This window comes from Xenopus tropicalis, chromosome 6, assembly GCF_000004195.4.
Source record: "Xenopus tropicalis strain Nigerian chromosome 6, UCB_Xtro_10.0, whole genome shotgun sequence".
In the NCBI taxonomy this organism is placed as follows: domain Eukaryota; kingdom Metazoa; phylum Chordata; class Amphibia; order Anura; family Pipidae; genus Xenopus; species Xenopus tropicalis.
Genome location: NC_030682.2, coordinates 139,734,367 through 139,756,940, shown reverse-complemented (window position 1 = coordinate 139,756,940; position 22,574 = coordinate 139,734,367). Strand labels below are relative to the sequence as shown.

General features: G+C 45.2%; 1 protein-coding gene across 1 annotated transcript in view; it reads right to left on the bottom strand.

The window, feature by feature from the left end:
* fam83a (family with sequence similarity 83 member A) overlaps positions 1-20,404 on the bottom strand; it is a 20,836-nt gene extending 432 nt beyond the window's left edge. The window contains 4 exon segments of the mRNA NM_001008046.1: positions 1-406; positions 10,825-10,949; positions 13,341-13,508; positions 19,809-20,404. The exon segment at positions 1-406 is cut by the window's left edge and continues 432 nt beyond it. Of these exon segments, the coding sequence (NP_001008047.1) occupies positions 1-406; positions 10,825-10,949; positions 13,341-13,508; positions 19,809-20,279 (1,170 nt within the window). The 5' untranslated portion in view covers positions 20,280-20,404.
* Between the last annotated feature and the right edge of the window lie 2,170 nt (positions 20,405-22,574).

The window sequence follows — 22,574 nt, the reverse complement described above, 5'->3', positions numbered from 1 at the left end:
TGATTGGTAATTGATTTGAGGAGGTGGAGATATCAGAGACGAGTATCCATGGAACGAATTCACCCTCTGCAGTGGAGACTTCACAGGAGAACTAGGTGGAGAGGGGACGGGAGTGGTGGACACTGGAGACTTGGGCCGTTGGGAATCATTTGAGATGCTGGCAGTCGATATACTACTGAAAGGTTCTGAGGTGGTGTTTATACTCTCCGGGTTGCTGTCAGACATAATGCTCATGCCACTGTCCTCTCGCCTCAGAACAGGAGCCATGGGTGCTGGAGACTTCAAGCCCATCACTGGCTTCGATGACGCATACAAGTTCCTGAACTCTTCATCAAACAGCTCTACTACATCTCCAGAAAACTTGTACAAGAAGTTCCTGTGGACCTGGCCTGAGAGCCACGTGAAGCTGTGCAAGAAGGGAGTAGAAAATATATTAGAAAAGCTCCAAAACATCATTGAATATATAGCGTTAGGCTTCCAAGTGAAAGCCCACCAAAAGCCAAAGAAACGAAGCCAACCAATGATGATGGATAGGCCCCAACCTACCAGGCTACTTCTCATGAGAAGCACCCAGGTCTCTGTATGTTCCTGAATGCTTGGGCAGAAGACCTGATTCCTGTGTCACCATAAATTAGTTTAGGCTGAAGTTTAAAGAAGAACCTGCCGCTGACATTTATTGGCTATTATATGCTTATTAGCACCATAAGATCAATGAACTTTTCCAGTCATAAAAACAAACAAGCACTTATTGTGTCAGCCCTTAGGCTGGTGTGATGCAAGGTGCAACCAATATGGCACCAGTCGGGAGCTTAGGAACAGAGAAGGTTAGTTGCCAACCCCTGTTGAAGAGGCTGTCATGGGTGGGGCAGATAAAGGGGATTAACATAAGGGCTTATTTACTTATTTATATCAATTAAAAGCCTGTGTAGAAAAGCTTGTGCGCCACTTGAGCTCAGGTGTACTTACAACACGTTGGTAATTGTTGCATTGTTAAGCTGGCCATACACACACCGATAATATTGTAGGAAACCTTGTTTTGTACGATATTCGGTGCGTGTATGGCAAGTCGGTGAGGCGACCGTTATCGCAGGAGGCTGCTGATATCAGTTGACTCGCCAAACAGCCAGGTTAGAAGATTTTGATTGGGTGCCATAGAAGGCGCCTGAGCAAAATCTACGTTCAGGGCTGAATCGGCAGAAGGAAGTAGAAATCCTATTGTTTCTACCTCCTTATCAGACGATTCAGCTCTGAACGTCAGTGGAGGGTTAGAACGATCTTTTGTGCGACCAATGGAAAATCGCCACGTGTGTGACCAGCTTTAGTAAAAATGTGATAAATTGTGACACTTAATTGTACTTTACATTTGGACCATGTTAAGAAATGAGACCTCGAATGCATCTCTCATTGTCCATAGTTGGTGGTAATATCATGAGAAAGTTGCACCAATCAGAGTGTAATGCACTTGGCTAGGGGTCTAGCCTGCAACCTGGCGGATGTTGGCAGGAGGAGACCACTGCTGTGGGAGGAGCACAATCTTGGAATCCAGAACTTAAGTATAAATGGTAAGACTGTAGGAGAACCCCAGGGGGCAGAAAGGAAAGATCTAGAGCTCCTGATCCGCCTGTGAGACAGTGTAAGTTCCCTAATGGGTAAGTCTCCAGTACTGGCACAAATACAGAAGGGACAAGTCTTATTTGGTGCTTGATATGTGGGAGCAGCTGCACAAATACAAGGGAAAGGATTAAGGGAACGTTGTGTGCTTATAAACACAGAGATACGTATATAAAAAGGCCCAGTATAAAGCACTGTCTGTGGCAGCTTAGGGTTATAAAGAGGGATCAGCTTTTGTAGCTCTGATCATTTCTACATTTAAACCCCACATAAAACTTCATATCAACTGATGAAAGACCCCAGCCGTGGGCAAGTTTTAGATCTATAGTCGCGTATCTCCCTGGGCCATTGAGTCCCATACCATAGGTATCATTGCCGGCTTTGGGCTGAGGCTGGCGCCGGATCAGTTTTCCTGCCTAACTGTACATTGCTGTCGACAACAGATAATTCCCTAGTAAATATATATACATATATACACTTCAGCTTATACAGCGCCTCGGGCACAGTGTGTATAATACAGGGCTACTTGTTTATACAGCTCTGCGGAATAACTCAATAAAGAGAATATAAAAATATATAGCTAATTGTGTATTTAAGGCACTGATAGCAGTAGTGGTGCCTGGATAGTGATGCACACTGTGTGCCGGAGCTTGGCGCTGTTACAGAGGAGGCAGCCAACCAATGGGCATAAGGAACTAGGAAAATTATAAGGGGTGCAATATACAATAAAAAAAACGGGTGATATTAGCCATTTTTTGCACTTTTTACCACTTGAGCAGGGCCCAGCCCCCCAAAGGTCCTGTTGAAGACAAAGAGCTGACAATCTTCATGAGCCCAGGCCACAAAGGGCACCCTGCCTTAAGGTTCAGACTGGGCCAGCATGGAAGAAAACATGGTGGGCCTCGGCCCTCATGGGCCCTGCCAACCCAAGACTGGTTGGGTTGCCTTCCTCCATCTCTGAAGGCCTCAACATCCCCCGCTGGGTGAGATCTACAAACCTAGGAGTAGAGAGGAGGTACACCTTGGGGCAGAAATTTGATGCACCCTACCTGCCTGGTGAAGGGGACTTGGGGAGGAAGTTCATGTGGCAGAGGGGAGAGTTGGCGAAGGGAGTGAGGGTGGTGTGCCCATAAGTTGGAGGCCCAGGTGGGTCCTGGACACCCCAGTCCAACACTGCTGTCTTCCACACTAAACTGCATCAGGTCTCTGTACTCCATTTCAGAACATAGAGATCTAGACCTACGGAAGCTTCTATGGATACATGGCTGCCTGGGTTCAACAGTGCTGTAGTAATGAGAGGTGGGTGGGGGAGGTAGGTAGGTGCACCCTCTCCTGCCCCTTGACTTTATCCCAAGTTACACATCATGCAGACACGCAATTTATCAAGTGGTGGCGGACGCAGGTCACATGGTGCCATGTACTTATGCCCTATGGCATCCCTCCAACACCCTAGGAAGAGACATCCAATGGAAACCTAGGATTCCTGGGATTCCATTTTGTTCAATGTTAACTCAATGATTCTAAAATAGAAAGATATGGAACAGCACTTTCCTCTGAAAACTCTTCCCAAAATCTGATCAGCCGAGTGTAACATAAGCCCCACAAGCACGTAGGAGCAAATACTTTCTCACAATGACTGATAATTAGGAACAAGTAGGAACATGGAAAGCGAGATACGGAATAATCCTAGCTACACTTAATTTGTGTTTCTATCGCTCTACCCTACGGCATAAACACCAGAAATCCATTGATTTAATGGAAAATCCTTTTTTTGTGGATTCTGCTAAAATTTTATGTGACTGAGATATGAAACTATTACTGATCCCTCCAGCGGCAGAGGCTATTATCCCCCCCCCCCCCCGCTACTATAGGCACCATCTCTCCCTACTATACCTGCTATCCCACAGCCCCAGTCCCTTCCCAGGGGCTATTATCCCCCCACTGCTACTATAGGCACCATCTCTCCCTACTATACCTGCTATCCCACAGCCCCAGTCCCTTCCCAGAGGCTATTATCCCCCCACTGCTACTATAGGCACCATCTCTCCCTACTATACCTGCTATCCCACAGCCCCAGTCCCTTCCCAGGGGCTATTATCCCCCCACTGCTACTATAGGTACCATCTCTCCCTACTATACCTGCTATCCCACGGCCCCAGTCCCTTCCCAGAGGCTATTATCCCACTGCTACTATAGGCACCATCTCTCCCTACTATACCTGCTATCCCACAGCCCCAGTCCCTTCCCAGGGGCTATTATCCCCCCACTGCTACTATAGGCACCATCTCTCCCTACTATACCTGCTATCCCACAGCCCCAGTCCCTTCCCAGAGGCTATTATCCCCCACTGCTACTATAGGCACCATCTCTCCCTACTATACCTGCTATCCCACAGCCCCAGTCCCTTCCCAGGGGCTATTATCCCCCCACTGCTACTATAGGTACCATCTCTCCCTACTATACCTGCTATCCCACGGCCCCAGTCCCTTCCCAGAGGCTATTATCCCACTGCTACTATAGGCACCATCTCTCCCTACTATACCTGCTATCCCACAGCCCCAGTCCCTTCCCAGGGGCTATTATCCCCCACTGCTACTATAGGCACCATCTCTCCCTACTATACCTGCTATCCCACAGCCCCAGTCCCTTCCCAGAGGCTATTATCCCCCCACTGCTACTATAGGCACCATCTCTCCCTACTATCCCTGCTATCCCACAGCCCCAGTCCCTTCCCAGAGGCTATTATCCCCCACTGCTACTATAGGCACCATCTCTCCCTACTATACCTGCTATCCCACAGCCCCAGTCCCTTCCCAGAGGCTATTATCCCCCCACTGCTACTATAGGCACCATCTCTCCCTACTATACCTGCTATCCCACAGTCCCAGTCCCTTCCCAGAGGCTATTATCCCCCCACTGCTACTATAGGCACCATCTCTCCCTACTATACCTGCTATCCCACAGCCCCAGTCCCTTCCCAGAGGCTATTATCCCCCCACTGCTACTATAGGCACCATCTCTCCCTACTATACCTGCTATCCCACAGCCCCAGTCCCTTCCCAGAGACTATTATCCCCCCACTGCTACTATAGGCACCATCTCTCCCTACTATACCTGCTATCCCACAGCCACAGTCCCTTCCCAGAGGCTATTATCCCCCCACTGCTACTTTAGGCACCATCTCTCCCTACTATACCTGCTATCCCACAGCCCCAGTCCCTTCCCAGAGGCTATTATCCCCCCACTGCTACTTTAGGCACCATCTCTCCCTACTATACCTCCTATCCCACAGCCCCAGTCCCTTCCCAGAGGCTATTATCCCACTGCTACTATAGGCACCATCTCTCCCTACTATACCTGCTATCCCACAGCCCCAGTCCCTTCCCAGAGGCTATTATCCCCCCACTGCTACTATAGGCACCATCTCTCCCTACTATACCTGCTATCCCACAGCCCCAGTCCCTTCCCAGAGGCTATTATCCCCCCACTGCTACTATAGGCACCATCTCTCCCTACTATACCTGCTATCCCACAGCCACAGTCCCTTCCCAGAGGCTATTATCCCCCCACTGCTACTTTAGGCACCATCTCTCCCTACTATACCTCCTATCCCACAGCCCCAGTCCCTTCCCAGAGGCTATTATCCCACTGCTACTATAGGCACCATCTCTCCCTACTATACCTGCTATCCCACAGCCCCAGTCCCTTCCCAGAGGCTATTATCCCCCCACTGCTACTATAGGCACCATCTCTCCCTACTATACCTGCTATCCCACAGCCCCAGTCCCTTCCCAGAGGCTATTATCCCCCCACTGCTACTATAGGCACCATCTCTCCCTACTATACCTGCTATCCCACAGCCCCAGTCCCTTACCAGAGGCTATTATCCCACTGCTACTATAGGCACCATCTCTCCCTACTATACCTGCTATCCCACAGCCCCAGTCCCTTCCCAGAGGCTATTATCCCCCCACTGCTACTATAGGCACCATCTCTCCCTACTATACCTGCTATCCCACAGCCCCAGTCCCTTCCCAGAGAGACTAGAGCAATACATACATTCTATAAGCAAATCAGTTGTTAATTGGAGCAAGGGCTGAATCCTTACAATCCAAGCATGAAGGCTACACCCAGTCTTGGCACAGGCTACAAAAGCACCTTCCAATGTTAGATAATAAATAATAGTGCCAAAATATAAAACAAGGATTAGTGGAGTCATAAATCATAATTTGCATGCTAATCATCACTAATAATTCCGGAGAGGTTTTTAGTATCTGCTGACTGGTTCACATGACTGAAAGACGGGCTGGAAACCCTATTAATGCAGAGAGGGGAGAGTTAATTGAATAGCAATAAAAAACGTGAAAATAAATAACATTTTGGTTTATATCCCTGTAGTCACGTGACTGCTTCTATTCCTCTCTAGCAAGAACTTGGAGTATCGCATCAACAATCTTATATTGGGCTAATTTACAGGCACAAGTACAGCAGGCAAAGTGCAATTTAGGGCACAAGTTGCCATGTTTGTACCTACAATGCATTAAAGACATCTGACATTTCTCTGGTCAATTCTAAGCAGAGAAAAATCACAAGACTTGGGCCTGGGGCCAGTTGGACTAATGGAACAGCAGAGGGTGCTGTTGTTTCCAAGTCATTATATTATCAGAGTAAAAACTGCTAATATCTTGAATACTAGAAAACAAATAATTTAGGCTACAAAAGTGCTCATAGGAGCAATTGTGCACTTATTTGGGGTTTTACATTTCCTTTCATAATACTATTGTAGTTATTTTGAACGGGCATTCTATTTTTGTGGTTAGGGTGGATCTTACTTGCTTTTTCCCAGAATTCTTCTTGCCTATTCTGTCCAAAGGCAACGTTTAACTGTCCGAAAGCCAAAAATACAAAAAAAGTATATGAACTTTTTAATGCATTCATTTGGCAAATCACATGAAATGCTGAGAAATGTTCATCACATTGCTGATATTTTTGTAGGGTCCTGACAGTGTAGGATACAATTATGGGTTCAGATCTGAACCTCTTCCCAAGGCAGAACAACTGAACTTTATTGAGTGAGAGAAGTTCAGTTCATCTCACGCTGTTCCATATGACGGACACTTGTTAGGGTGCATTTGAACTCACTGCCCCCCAAAATGAATGCTTTGCAGCTTTCTGTTATTCCCGCACCAGTATTACAGTGAATTTGGAAGCTCACTTTCATTTTGTTTTGTTTGCCCTTTGAACGCACAAAGATGCCTCATTGCAATGTAATGTTGCCAGGCTTTTGTATGGAGCTCTCTGTCAAGGGAACTGTGCACAAGAGCTATCACTCATGGGGTAATAGAGAGCTGCGCTGTGTATCCAATCATTCCCCAGACCCGCAGGCTTCATCCTTATTGCACAATATACAGCTCTTACTGTACAGAGCAGGCACAATATATTGGCAATGTTTGCTCAGTGCCGGCTGATCAGGGTGTGAGGAGTAAATAGGGCCAAAGGGGCCGAAAGGGATTAAAATAATCCTGTTTAATAAATGCAGATTCCCCATGCTCATTCCCCTTTCCCATTATGCAAGGCGCTGTGCGATTAGAAGGCTTGGCACAGATAATAATGGCCTGTGTGCCGATACTCACTTGTACATGCACGCACTGACCACATCCACCCCATTGAAGCTCCCATAGGTTTGACAGGGATGAAAGGATCTCATTAGCAATAAATGTATGTGGCTGGGCTGATACCGCCGCAGATCAGCTTTTCCAGGTGAGTGGACGGTAACTCCCTAGTGTTGGTATGAGTGCCAAGTTCTTATGAAAGTGCTCTGAATACCACTGCACCTCTGACAGCTCTACATCTAAACCAGGGGTCCTCAAACTTCTTAAGCAAGGGGCCATATCATGGCCCCTCAGACTGTTGGGGGGTTGGACTGCCCCACCCCCCATCGTCAAACTGTGGCCCACTCCTGCATTCTTTTCCAGCATCCCCCACCCCCCAGGGCTCCGTTGGTCCATCCACCCTCCCACGCTCCGTTGGTCCATCCACCCTCCCGCTGAGTCCTACCTCTTCCAGTTCCCCCCGGTCTGCTGTCCGTCTCCCTTACTTTCTGTAAGCGCCGTCCATCCTCCCTCTCAGCTCCCCTGTCCTGCTCCCTGCTGAGTCCTCTCTCTCTGCTGCCAGGGATGAGGACACAGTGGGGGGCCTGGTAAAATCCCCTGGGGGGCCGGATCCAGCCGGCAGGCCGTAGTTTGAGGACTGCTGCTTTAAACACTCAGCACTTGGCCATGGTTGGCCCTATAAGGCCCATTGGGACGCTAGGGGGCACATTTACTAATCCACGAATCCGAATCACGAATGGGAAAAAAACGTATTGGAAACGAAAATTTCGTAAGATCGCAAATATCACGAAAGTGCTTACGAAAAAATCATATTAGTCACTATAATATCGTATTGGCGATCCGAAAGTCACAAATTTTCGTACCGAACAATTGTAAACAGCTGTAAAACCTTTCCGATTTTTTCGTGCAAACGTCCGAAAAAGTCGTGCGGCGTACGAAAAAGTCATGCGGACGCCCGAAAAAGTCGGCGAAAATACACTCGGAGCGTTCGCATGAACGCTCGTGCGTTCGTGCTTTTGTAAATGTGCCCCTAGGAATACCCCATTGTCCCTGAAACCCTGTCCTGAAACTCTATCCCAAATCTTGTAATCCATTTCATCTCAGCATGTCTTGTTGGTTTTGCCATTTTCGATGGTTCGAGTCTGAGTAATATATTAAATATGGACTATTGGTCCCATGTACAAAGGCACCTGTACATGTAGGGTTGCCACCTATTTTTGTCAATAATACTGGTCCATTGGCACTAAATCTGTATAACCGGTGCTGGTGATTTACCATCCGGGTGTACATTCTCTTTCCAATTTGCACCTAGCTCTTAGGGTGAAGACACACAGAGGTACTAGTAGCAGCTTCTTTTCTGGAGTTAAGTAGCCGCGAAAAAGTAGCTGCTACTAGTTGCTCAGTGTGTCTTCACCTTAGAGTAAAGACACACAGAGCTGCTTAGTAGCAGCTACTTGTCACGGCTACTAAACTCCAGAAAATCCCCTGCCATAGACAATACTGAGAATTGCCTCTGCTAAAACACACGTAGAGACAGTTATCAGTAAATGATCAGCATTGTCTGTTTTAGTAGCCGTGACAAGTAGCTAGGCATTTAGCCTGTTTTGATGAATTGTACACATCAAATCAAGGAAACGTAATTGTATTAAAGGTTTTTTTTCTCTACATTGGGACTATTTCCTGTCAGCGGAAGAGGCCGAGTAAGTAAGAGCAGGTACCGCGGAATGTTCTGCTTTCTGTGCAACTGTAGTAACTCCCCCTCAAACATGTGGTATGGACTCCGCTTACAACAATGTTACATATCTATCATACATTTTTGCATCAGTCTTCCTACTATAGTTCTTCTAGGGCAGCAAATAACCTTTTATCTTGCCCCAAACTGGTGCTTAGGCTTCAGGCATATTCAGCGCAGCACAAAGCCCCTTCCCCGTACATCACCCTAAATGACCAATAGACATGGGGCCTGACGCCCAGTTGGGGGCAGAAGACAAGCTGAGGGAACACACAAAATAGCGCATAAAGCTCATTACAAATTATCCGCGTGAATGAATATGCATGAATATAATTGCGTGTTAGATGCAGTTGGCTGGATCAGTGTTAGATTTAATTCTCTGCCCTGGCATGACGAGGAGAATATTGTATAACACACGGGGTGCCGGCCAAGTGGCGCATCGAGGGAGTTTGAGTTCACACCCAACATTTGCACAAATACAACAGATAATGTTGTGGCAACGGAACGTACCCACCAAACACCTCTAGTGTTCCGACAGATAATATTATTCACAGGATGGATATCATTTTAAATATCAAATTTTGCAGCCTTTGGGTAAAAACACCAAGAGCTGCAAACAGATCCATCCTGTAACCCTGGGGGAGGGGGTGGGGCTTAGCCTGACAGCTCATTTGGATAAGATAAGAATGCCTATTGGCTCTCCCAGCTTGAAGCTCAATCATGGTAAGACTGAATATTCTTGGAACAGCAGCTGAATGACCGACGTGTCGCTAAATCTCCAGCTTCTGCATCAGGAATGCCCAACCTTTTATACCCGTGAGCAACATTTAAATGGAAAAAGTGTTGGGGAGCAACACAAGCATGGAAAAGGTTTCAAGGAGTAGCAATAAGAGCTATAATTGGCTAGTTAATAGCCCCTATATGGACTGGCAGCCTACAGAAGGCTCTGTTTGGCATTATACTTGGTTTTTATACAGCCAAAACTTGTCTCCAACCAGAAATTAAAAAATAATCACCTGCTTGGAGACCACTGAGAGCAACATCCAAGGGGTTGGGGAGCAACATGTTGCTCACGAGCCACTGGTTGGGGATCACTGTTCTAGATCTTTAAATGGAAAACCAAAAAAGTCTGACAACCACTGTTTTAAAGCACTTGAATGTGCTGGGACCCCCTGAATAAATTGCAGCACTGTTTAAGGTGAACTACCATAGAGAAAACCTTGAAATCCAGGAAGCCATGTCCCCCGGCTTTCCCCACCACTGCATTTGATGTATAGTAGCTACACCACAAGGAGTAACGTAATAATATTTATCCACAGCAGTGATCAGGCACTTGCTTTCTACTAAGTGGCAATTACCCAACCAACCAAGTGGAAATTAACCAATTTTTTGCACATGTGTCATTGCCAACAAAAGAGACATTGAAGGAACTTTCTCCACTCATATGATGTGATTTTGACAGTTCAATGTCATTACACTGATTCACACCTAAAGCCGTCCATACACGCACCAATGATATTGTATGAAACCTTGTTTTGCATGATGTATGGCGACTTGGTGAGGTGACCGATATTGCAAAAGGCTGCGGATATCGGTCGACTTGCCGATCGGGCGGGTTAAAAGATTTGCAAAATCTGCCTTCAGGGCTGAATCGGCAAAAGGAGGTAGAATTCCTATTGTTTCTACCTCCATAACTGACGATTCAGCCCTGAACGTCTGTGGAGGGTGGGAACGATCTTTTGTGCGACCAATGGTTGCACAAAAGATCGGAATGGCTACAAGAGTGGCCACCTTAAGAGGTCAGACTCTTCATACAACTTGGATAATGAACAACTTGTCACAGCAACAAACCAGACATATGTAACTTACCTATAAGTGCCAGACAGGACAAATCTCCAGTCGGATATGATGAATTTTTCATTAATTTGTCCTGCAAATTTCTTGCCAGATTTTGCACAGTAAACATCTCCAGTAACACTCCTGACTGAAATATTCTGGAAACAAAAAGAAAGAAGGGCAGCATTAGATTATTGCTCCTTGTTTTATCCCATTGTCTGTCTCAGGGCATGGTACGTTATTGGCCAGTTGAGCAGTTCAAAGGTTGTCAAAGTTGTTGACCTCTGAGGTTGGAGAAAGATTGTGTTTGAATAGATTAGCACATGTCCAAACAGAGATAGCCTAAAGGTGCCCATACATGTTACAATAACGATCTTAATAAATATTGTTTTTTTTCCCTCCAATAATGTTAAGAACTGAATCGGCAGCTATGCAGGTAGAAACACCAGAATTCTACCCCTATCTGATGATGAACTTACTGCCAATGTTCGGGTGCCTTCAATGGCGCCCTATCAAAATTTTCCACCCTGGACGATAAATGAATTGACCGATATCCAAGGCTTTTGCTTTGTCAACCCCCCATACACACTAGAAACATCATAAAATATTGTAAAAATGGCACTAAAATAATGGCATGACAGAAGAAGGTCACTGTACCCACAATTTAGGGCAGGATCTCTAGGCCAAAGAAAGCAACTAATGCAAGAGCTAGGGACCTAGGGCAAGCGATGATTGGTTCCTACCACTTAGTAGTCATGGTGGAGACATTGTGACTTTTGCCTACAATTAAGAACCTTGCTAAGTTGCTATTGGCTGTAACTGAGCCGTTTCATCAGGATTCTAAAAATGACTATACAGCAAAGGTATTGCATGCTCCGTCTCCTATTACTCCAGGTTACAGCTAGGGCATGAGTATGAATGCATTCTCTGTACATGTTTACTTGGCTCTTCTCACTCATCACTGCAATGCAGTGTTTATTTAATGCTGAGTAAGCATGTACAGCACAGACAAAGGGATATATTAAGGATCATTTCATTTGTTGTGATTGAATCATAAGGTTTGATGGATTAATGATAACTGTTGATGTCTTCCATTCTATCTACAATATTGTCCTTTCTATCAGAGTTTTATAGAGTGGAGATAAATAATGTGAGACAGGCTAGCAGACTAACAGTAGAGAGAATGAGATAGATAATGTAAGACAGACACATAGATAGATATATAGATAGATAGATAGATAGATAGATAGATAGATAGATAGATAGAGAGATGGCTAGATAGATATATTGGTAGATAGACAGATGATAGATAGACAGACAGACAGATAGATAGATAGACAGACAGACAGAGAAAGAGAGAGAGAGATACAGATTGATAGATGATAGATGATAGATAGATAGATAGATAGATAGATAGATAGATTGATAGATAGGCAGATAGATAGATAGATAGATAGATAGATAGATAGATAGCTAGGCAGATAGATAGATAGGCAGATAGATAGATAGATAGATAGATAGACAGACAGAGAAAGAGAGAGAGAGATACAGATTGATAGATGATAGATAGATAGATAGATAGATAGGCAGATAGATAGATAGATAGATAGATAGATAGATAGCTAGGCAGATAGATAGATAGATAGATAGATAGATAGATAGATAGGCAGATAGATAGATAGATAGATAGATAGATAGATAGATAGATAGATAGGCAGATAGATAGATAGATAGATAGATAGATAGATAGGCAGATAGATGATAGATAGATAGATAGATAGATAGGCAGATAGATAGATAGATAGATAGGCAGATAGATAGATAGATAGATAGATAGATAGATAGATAGGCAGATAGATAGGCAGATAGATAGATAGGCAGACAGATAGATAGATAGATAGATAGATAGATAGATAGATAGATAGATAGGCAGATATATAGATAGATAGGCAGATAGATGATAGATGATAGATAGATAGATAGATAGATAGATAGATAGATAGATAGGCAGATAGATAGATAGGCAGACAGATAGATAGATGATAGATAGATAGATAGATAGATAGATAGATGATAGATAGATAGATAGATAGATAGATAGATAGGCAGATATATAGATAGATAGGCAGATAGGCAGATAGATAGATAGATGATAGATGATAGATAGATAGATAGATAGATAGATAGATAGATAGGCAGATAGATAGATAGGCAGATAGATAGATAGATAGATAGATAGATGGATGATAGATAGATAGATAGATGATAGATGATAGATAGATAGATAGATAGATGATAGATAGATAGATAGATAGATGATAGATGATAGATAGATAGATGATAGATAGATAGATAGATAGATAGATAGATAGATAGATGATAGATAGATAGATAGATAGATAAATGATAGATGATAGATGATAGATAGATAGATGATAGATAGATAGATAGATAGATAGATGATAGATAGATAGATAGATGATAGATGATAGATAGATAGATGATAGATAGATAGATAGATAGATAGATAGATAAATAGATAGACATACCGTCATATGAAGGTCTCTAACTTGCAGTTTTTCGCACATTTGGATAAAGAGGTGCAGTTTGTTTGCATCGAGGAGTAAGTAGACAAATATGTTGCGCTTGTTTGCTGCCTCCAACACATCACAGAAAATTTCAGCATCCGTGAACTCGTCCATCAGAATGGCCAGGGCCTGAAAGGAACACAAATGGGATTTTATATACCCTGTACATGGATCTGGGGGGATTTAAATAGTGGCAACTGCCCTGGACCCCTGATGGGCAACAGTTGCAGTTGTGGGAGTTTAAGAGAATAGTAGTGGATGACTGTGCAAGTTCTGCCCCAGGGGGTATAGGGTAGCAGGATAACATTTGGCATGGACTAATACATACATATAGCTGCTTGGGTGCTTTAGTACATAACCCTATTGGTTTTATCACTGACAGATGTATCTGCAGGGCACCCACTGTCTGATGCAGGGACCTGGGCCCTCACTGGCGCTTCCTCGCTGCCTGTAGAGCCACAATGGTGAAGTTTAGACAAATTATTTTGTTGTCCCTAATGCAACAGCCAATGACCAAAGGGCATTTCTAGAACCTCACTGTTGGATCTGTTACCAGGGGAGTATAACCTGCTAGGCATGTTCCAAAGTGCCCCCCCCCCCCGGCGTTGTTAGTCTGCCTCATCCACCCTCCCCTGTCTCTAGGTCACACTATGCCTATGGGGAGAGCTGTTTGTAAAATAAAAGTAAAAGTCAGGGGTTCACAGTTGAAACCTATGTACAACTGCTCTGCTATGGGAGCTGGGCCAACTGGTTCGGGCACTTCCAAGGTTATAGACTCTCAGAGTACGGGCTTAGTTAGCGAATGATGTTTGCACTGGAGGAGGTGTAATTTACACTCAGGGGGGTCAGGATCAATATTTAAAAACCAGAACGGGGGGGGGGGGGGTATTCATATTATTATATTATATTGTAAATTCCACTGGGACAGGGACTGATGGGAATGTGATAGGGACCTTAGATTGTAAGCTCCACTGGGGCAGGGACTAATGGGAATGTGATAGGGACCTTAGATTGTAAGCTCACTGGGGCAGGGACTGATGGGAATGTGATAGGGACCTTAGATTGTAAGTTCACTGGGGCAGGGACTAATGGGAATGTGATAGGGACCTTAGATTGTAAGCTCACTGGGGCAGGGACAGATGGGAATGTGATAGGGACCTTAGATTGTAAGCTCACTGGGGCAGGGACTGATGGGAATGTGATAGGGACCTTAGATTGTAAGCTCACTGGGGCAGGGACTGATGGGAATGTGATAGGGACCTTAGATTGTAAGCTCCACTGGGGCAGGGACTGATGGGAATGTGATAGGGACCTTAGATTGTAAGCTCACTGGGGCAGGGACTGATGGGAATGTGATAGGGACCTTAGATTGTAAGTTCACTGGGGCAGGGACTGATGGGAATGTGATAGGGACCTTAGATTGTAAGCTCACTGGGGCAGGGACTGATGGGAATGTGATAGGGACCTTAGATTGTAAGCTCACTGGGGCAGGGACTGATGGTAATGTGATAGGGACCTTAGATTGTAAGCTCCACTGGGGCAGGGACTGATGGGAATGTGATAGGGGCCTTAGATTGTAAGCTCCACTGGGGCAGGGACTGATGGGAATGTGATAGGGACCTTAGATTGTAAGCTCCACTGGGGCAGGGACTGATGGGAATGTGATAGGGACCTTAGATTGTAAGCTCACTGGGGCAGGGACTGATGGGAATGTGATAGGGACCTTAGATTGTAAGTTCACTGGGGCAGGGACTGATGGGAATGTGATAGGGACCTTAGATTGTAAGCTCACTGGGGCAGGGACTGATGGGAATGTGATAGGGGCCTTAGATTGTAAGCTCCACTGGGGCAGGGACTGATGGGAATGTGATAGGGACCTTAGATTGTAAGCTCACTGGGGCAGGGGCTGATGGGAATGTGATAGGGGCCTTAGATTGTAAGCTCACTGGGGCAGGGACTGATGGGAATGTGATAGGGGCCTTAGATTGTAAGCTCACTGGGGCAGGGGCTGATGGGAATGTGATAGGGACCTTAAATTGTAAGCTCACTGGGGCAGGGACTGATGGGAATGTGATAGGGACCTTAGATTGTAAGCTCACTGGGGCAGGGACTAATAGGAATGTGATAGGGACCTTAGATTGTAAGCTCCACTGGGGCAGGGACTGATGGGAATGTGATAGGGACCTTAGATTGTAAGCTCCACTGGGGCAGGGACTGATGGGAATGTGATAGGGACCTTAGATTGTAAGCTCACTGGGGCAGGGACTGGTGGGAATGTGATAGGGACCTTAGATTGTAAGCTCCACTGGGGCAGGGGCTGATGGGAATGGGATAGGGACCTTAGATTGTAAGCTCACTGGGGCAGGGACTGGTGGTAATGTGATAGGGACCTTAGATTGTAAGCTCACTGGGGCAGGGACTGATGGGAATGTGATTGGGACCTTAGATTGTAAGCTCCACTGGGGCAGGGACTGATGGGAATGTGATAGGGACCTTAGATTGTAAGCTCACTGGGGCAGGGACTGATGGGAATGTGATAGGGACCTTAGATTGTAAGCTCCACTGGGGCAGGGACTGATGGGAATGTGATAGGGACCTTAGATTGTAAGCTCACTGGGGCAGGGACTGATGGGAATGTGATAGGGACCTTAGATTGTAAGCTCACTGGGACAGGGACTGATGGGAATGTGATAGGGACCTTAGATTGTAAGCTCACTGGGGCAGGGACTGATGGGAATGTGATAGGGACCTTAGATTGTAAGCTCACTGGGGCAGGGACTGGTGGTAATGTGATAGGGACCTTAGATTGTAAGCTCACTGGGGCAGAGACTGATGGGAATGGGATAGGGACCTTAGATTGTAAGCTCCACTGGGGCAGGGACTGATGGGAATGTGATAGGGACCTTAGATTGTAAGCTCACTGGGGCAGGGACTGATGGGAATGTGATAGGGACCTTAGATTGTAAGCTCACTGGGGCAGGGACTGATGGGAATGATGTATAATCTCTGTAAAGCACAGCAAAACATGTCAGCTCTTTATCACTAAATATAGAAATAAAATCAATAATAATTATATAATAATTAATTTCTCAAGTCTTTTGTCGCTCTGTATCTGATAGTTGGTTATGAGGGGGCCAATAACCCATGTGTATGTGCCTATAAGCGTGTAACCTGTGCCCCCCACTCTCTGTTGCTAAACTGTAATTCACCCAGAGGTGGAGCCAGGGTTTGGCCATGTCTGAATGAAATGATCAGTTTGGACACAGTGAAGTCTGAACAAGCAAACAAATGATCCTTATTATTGCTGAGCCCTTGGCGTCTCTGTGGGCAGGTTCAGACTCACGTTCAGCCCAGAAATCAAACAAAGGAGTTTGACTGCTGTCACTTTAAAAGGGTAACTTGCATTATTTATATGCAGTGGCCTCTCTGAATAACCCTGTGGCCTGAGGCACGACTCTCTGTGCCAAGCGAGCAGATCTCCCAATATCCACACATACAGGTGGACGAAATCGGGCTAATTTGGTCATTTGGCCCTGGGGCCTAACAATCGAATTAGAACGGCAGGTATAGGTGCCGTCAGTTCAGAGATCGCATCAACGAGCTTGGTGGTTCCTGGTCTGAAGGAAAAATTAAACCTGCCCGATCGAGATCTGTGCGGCCAGATATCGGTCAGGGAGGCCCAATGTTTATGCTCATATACAGGCAGATAAGCTGCCAAATTGGTCTAAAGGGCCAATATCGGCAGCTAGAATCACCCCCGTTTATATCCACCTTAAGAGTAAATAAGACTTGTATTGCCATCGGTAGAACGCGTGAAATTGCCCCGGCTGCCCCAGCACCTGTTCAGCTGCCCGTATGTTCATATCTGCCCCTATGTCCTTATTCCCAGAGCAGCTCTGCTGATATCACAGGTGCACTTTTCCGCCTCGCTGCACTGCAAAGTTTTGCCAGGGGACAGATGCCTTTCAACATCAGACATCAATTTTTAACTATTTAGAGACTGAATTTGTAAGTAAAGGCCGCCTTATTATTGCCAGACAAATGAACTTGGTAGAACCCAATTATTTGTATAAAGTAAGACTGTCCAACCCATTAACCTGCTGCTGTGCACCAAAAGGGCCAAACCAATCAGGCAGAGTTACTCTTCCTACCTAAAACTGCTGTTCTATGGGGCACAAATATCTGGGTGCCCCTAAAGGTGGTCATACACCTGCCCAATTGATATCTGTCCGATTTCAGGCCAGATAACGGTTGGGCAGGCCCAACCGATATCTGGCCTGAAATCGGACAGATATCAATCAGGCAGGTTTAAAAATCAGTTGGATTGGGGACCGTATTGGCTTGTTGATTTGGTCCCTGAACCAACAGACGCCTATTCCTGGTGTTCTAATTCAATTGTTTGGCTCCAGGGCCAAATGACTGAATTAGCCCGATATCGCCCACCCATAGGTGGGGATATCGGAAGAAGATCCGCTGGCTTGGCGACCTTGCCAAGCGAGCAGATCTTAGCGTGTATGGGCACCTTAAGTAAAGAGCACTTGTGATTGAGATCCGGGTAGATTTGATATCACAGATGGGAACTTCCCTAGTTCAAATTACCTGCAGTTAAATCTTTGTTAGTCCATGTAAGGGCACATTCTCTATCCAGGGGCAGTTATATAAGGGAAGGCTTGAACCTGATTGATTTGTGTTTGCGACTATGTTAATGGCACTTAACCACATTCCTTGGCCAGGGGAATTGGAGGAGCCGTACCAAGTAGAACACCAAGAACGTCAGGAGATTTAATGCAACTTGACCACCAATCAGTTCTAGGTCACCTTTTCACTTTTACATTAAATATAATGAATGAGGGTTTCATTGCCGTGTAATCATCACAGAAACCTCCCATGTTGGATCCCAAACACCTGTTTGTATCTTTATAACCTGCAAACCCTCGTAGTTTTGTGAAACAGAGCGTTTCTGTGGTGCTTCTGTGTGTGTGCGCTTTAGGCACGGATCTGTAATAAGATCCTATAACCTCTGCCTTCCCCTCAGCAGATACAAAATCATTTGCCCTAAACATTATAAATTAAAAAACCCTTTAATGTTGCCACCAGGGCAAAGGAGGAAGCAAAATGTCAGCAAAGAGGCTGCATTTTTGCCTTTTTTCTATGATATTTAACTCTTTTTTTCTATGATGAGGCTGAGCGTTGCCATGGATAGCAAACCTCTGCCCTTCCAGTTGCTGCACTACAAACCCCATAATCCCCAGCAATGCAGCAGGCACTTGTGGGTGTTGCAATTCTGCAATAGTAGCGGTGCAGAGAATCTGCACTTCAGAGATCTTTTTGAGATTAAGAAGCATAACTTGTGGCCCAACAATTGACCCCCTCCCATTTTAACACAAAACAGAAATCACGGTTACAGATATGAAGTGTCATATTTTACCCACAATTCCGGCATCATCGTGGATGAGCACATCATTGTGTTTGCCACAATTGCGTCCAATGCTTAAGAACAAATGCAGTTTGTGGGTTGGGGTTTTGTCTAATTGAAAACAATTGCACCCAGACTTGCCAGACGGGGGGACTGTGTCATTTCTATGCTCATGGTTATTTTGATTTTTGCCAAAGTTTACCTATGGACTGCCCACACAGGGAATCCTAAAATTGCCGCTAGGTTGAAGGTAGCGGTAGCTCCAGGGTACCCCGTGTCAAATGGCGCACTTGGTATGGTCAAAACAGGAGGTGGAATGGGCGCATTGGCACCAGGTGTCCAGTGTCGGACTGGGGTGCCAGGGACCCACCAGGGCTGCTGTGGGGGGGTGGGGGACACTGCAGCTTGCAATATGAGGGAGGAGCGCCTGAGTCGGCAGAGGTCATTGGGCCCACTGGGCTTTTTCCTGATGCCCCCCCGGCCCAATCAAACCCCAAGTGCATCTATAGGAAACAGAAGAGACCTATTCTCTAATTATTAGTAAAAAATAATAGTGATATTCTGAGACAATTTGCAATTGGTCTTCATTTTTTATTATTTGTACATTTTTAAATGATTTCAATTTTTGTTTTGCAGCTCTCCAGTTTGGAGTTTCAGCTGCTATTTGGTTGCTAGGGTCCAAATTACCTTATCAACTAGAGTGTGGTTTGAATGAGAGACTGGTATATGGGTAGTAGAGGGCCTGAATAGAAAAATAAGTTATGAAAAGTAACAATAAAATTGTAGCCTCACAGAGCATTAGGGTTCTGGCTTTCGGGATCAGTGACCCCCATTTGAAAGCTGCAAAACTATAAGAAATAAATAATGAAGACCAAGGGAAAAGTTGCCTAGAACTGGCCAACTGGCCATTTGTGCAGCTTGATGGAAATAACTATGGTATAACTGTAACCCACATTGCACCCTGCGCCGACTAGGGGAGACCCCGGTGCTTATGACCCCGTATGACACTGTACCTGGGTGGTTTTGTTAATGCATCGGCGGATAGTTTCCCTGACATTGTTGGTTTTGTCTGCTTGGAAGTAGACGGTGGCACTGGACTTGTCCTTCAGATAAGGTTTCTCCTCTGCGCTCCAGTTGTGTAAGGTAGGCACCGGCTCACTGTCTGAATTCATAGGGTAGTAGCTCTCGGATTTGTTTCCATTGGCTGCTGAACCGTTCTCCCCTTCTGTCTGGTTATCATTAGAATATAGGGGTGCTTTAATGTTCTTCAGTATATACTGGAGCTCATCTCCAGACAGCAAGTCCACCTCTCCTTCTTCACTGAGCACCTTCTGGTAGTCTTCCACCCCTCCATCCAAAAGGGCATCAGTAGCCAAGCGGGCGCTCTCATTGTAGCTGTAATCTGCTTTGCTCAGCCGGGCCCATTTGTTTTTGGCTTCTTCTATCCTTTTCTTGATTTTACCAAAGGTTTTGGATTTGTTCATGTTCCTGAGATGCAGGGAGACTGGGTTACTGTGCAAGAGCAAAGGAGGTTGAGATTTATATCCCACTTCTCTGCGGTTCCACTGAAGTTCTGATCACGGCCCCTTTCTTGGGATTGTGGTTCTTGGCTCGGGTTCAGGAGCGGAGTGTAGAATTACCTTCATTGAGTGCAGATAATGTAAACAGTGAGAAGTGCATGGGCAGCTCTGCTGGGAGGGTAGTGACGGCTCGACTTATATCACTGGAGAACAACCTTGCCTGCAGGCTACCTCGGTGGCTCGGCAACTCCCCTGGGAGGCCTGTCAAACCCTGTTACATCCCTTGGTTTATTCTCAGAAAACCAGTAATATGTGAAGCTGCTACATTACCTGCTTAATGACCTACACAAACAAGCAAATAAGCCATTTCACTGCCTGGGAAAATAATGTTGATGACAGTTTACATAATATGAATGATTTCCAAATGTAATATATTTACTATTAGACTTGACTGCTGGGGGAATAAGGGGGGTTATGTCCTAAAAAGTAATTAAAGTATCGGGGGCATATTTATTATACTGTGTAAGCCAATATCACTGGTGATGTAGCCCATAGCAACCAATCAGTTACATATGAATAGTCAATTTCAAGTTAGAAAACAAAGGAAAGATCTGATTGGTTCCTATGGCCAACATCACCAGTGACACTATAATAAATATGCCCCTTCATATACAATGTCAATTAAAAAAAAAGGTTCATTTAATTTAAAGGGGAACTCTGGCTTCAGAACCAAAGTTTGTTAAAGAGCCCCACACAGCACAGAAACCCCTAATATCCCTATCCCTGTAATCTGTTCCTTCAAACAGTAGGAATAAATACCATTTTTATATGCTGAAATCCAGCTGCAAAACAGTTCTTCTCTGGCAGGGGAGGAGGGACTAAAACACTGATGTTATAAATTTTAACAGCTTCTCCATAGCTTACAGACAGCATGCAGGAACTACATAACCCACAATGCATTGCACTGGGATGTTCCTTTCCTTATTGACACCACGTGGGCAGCAGGGAATTGTGGGATTGGGAGGAGGCAGGCTGAAGACAGGCTGAGGACAGGCGACTACTGTTACATTTATTTGAGTCACAAAGTAGTCAGCCAGATCAGCAGGGGAACAGGGGGCGGGGCTTAGGGGGCTGTTCCAAACCAGATTATTATGTTAGAAATAATGAAAAGGCTGCAGATTTATTAATTGATGTATATTGCAAAGTTGCCTGAAATGATGTTTTCTTTTTATAAAGTTTAAGTTGTGTTTGGGTGGAGTTCCCCTTTAATCTTGCTCATAGGAGCCGGTTAAATGGAATTTATTTTGGCCAAAAATAACCGCTTTCCCCAGTTAGATGTTTTATAACATTCACAGTTCTTACAAAATTCTTTGGTGGTTTTGCAAACGGCAGTATAACTGGCACACCTGGTTATAATCCTGATTCCCCTGCAGGGGCCTCTCTGGCCCCACCGGAACCACATAACTGCCTTCCCTGAAAGATCCCTGGGCTCATCATACGGGTGCTGAATTGGTAGTGTTGCACTGCAGGGTTGGCAGCCGCCATCTTTGGCCAAGTCATATTCATGCTGTGGTTCCTGGATGGCATTTCAGTGGAAGCCAGTCTGGTCCTGTGAATGCTCCATGTTGGAGCATGGAAACTGGATCAGATGTGGCCAAAGATGGCAGCCGCCAACCACACTGTGTAAGCCCAGACATTCAGCACTAGGGCCTATTTGGGGTGGCAACCATGCTTTTTGGGTTGGGGCAGGGGGCCCCTGTGTGTGTGTGGGGGGGATTATGTATGAAATAAAGGGGTAGGGGTTTAATACTCCTTTATGTGTAGATAAATGCACGTGGCCTTTGCCTTGTCCGTATTTCTCTCCTTTTTTATCATATTTAATAAGGTGGGTATTGGAGCAAAACCAAAACGCTTCTGCAAAAATATTTAGTGGGCTGGAGATTACGCACTTACTTAGTAATAAACTTGGAAACATAAAGCAAAGTATGCAGAATAATGGAGGAATTTACCAAGTGTCATTTCAAAAATATGTCTGTAAGAATAGTAAAAGAAAAAATGTCACTAAATAACGTAAGTTACCAAAATGTGTAAAAAAAAATGTAGACGTTTTTTCTTTCCCCCCATATTTGGAGCCACTGACACGTGAGATATAGGGACCCCCTCCCTCCCTATGGTGAGTTCATTAGTAGCACTAAGTCATTGTGAGTGTTGGGGATGGCAGCGCAGTGGGAATGGGGGGGGTAAATGTTACAATGCAGA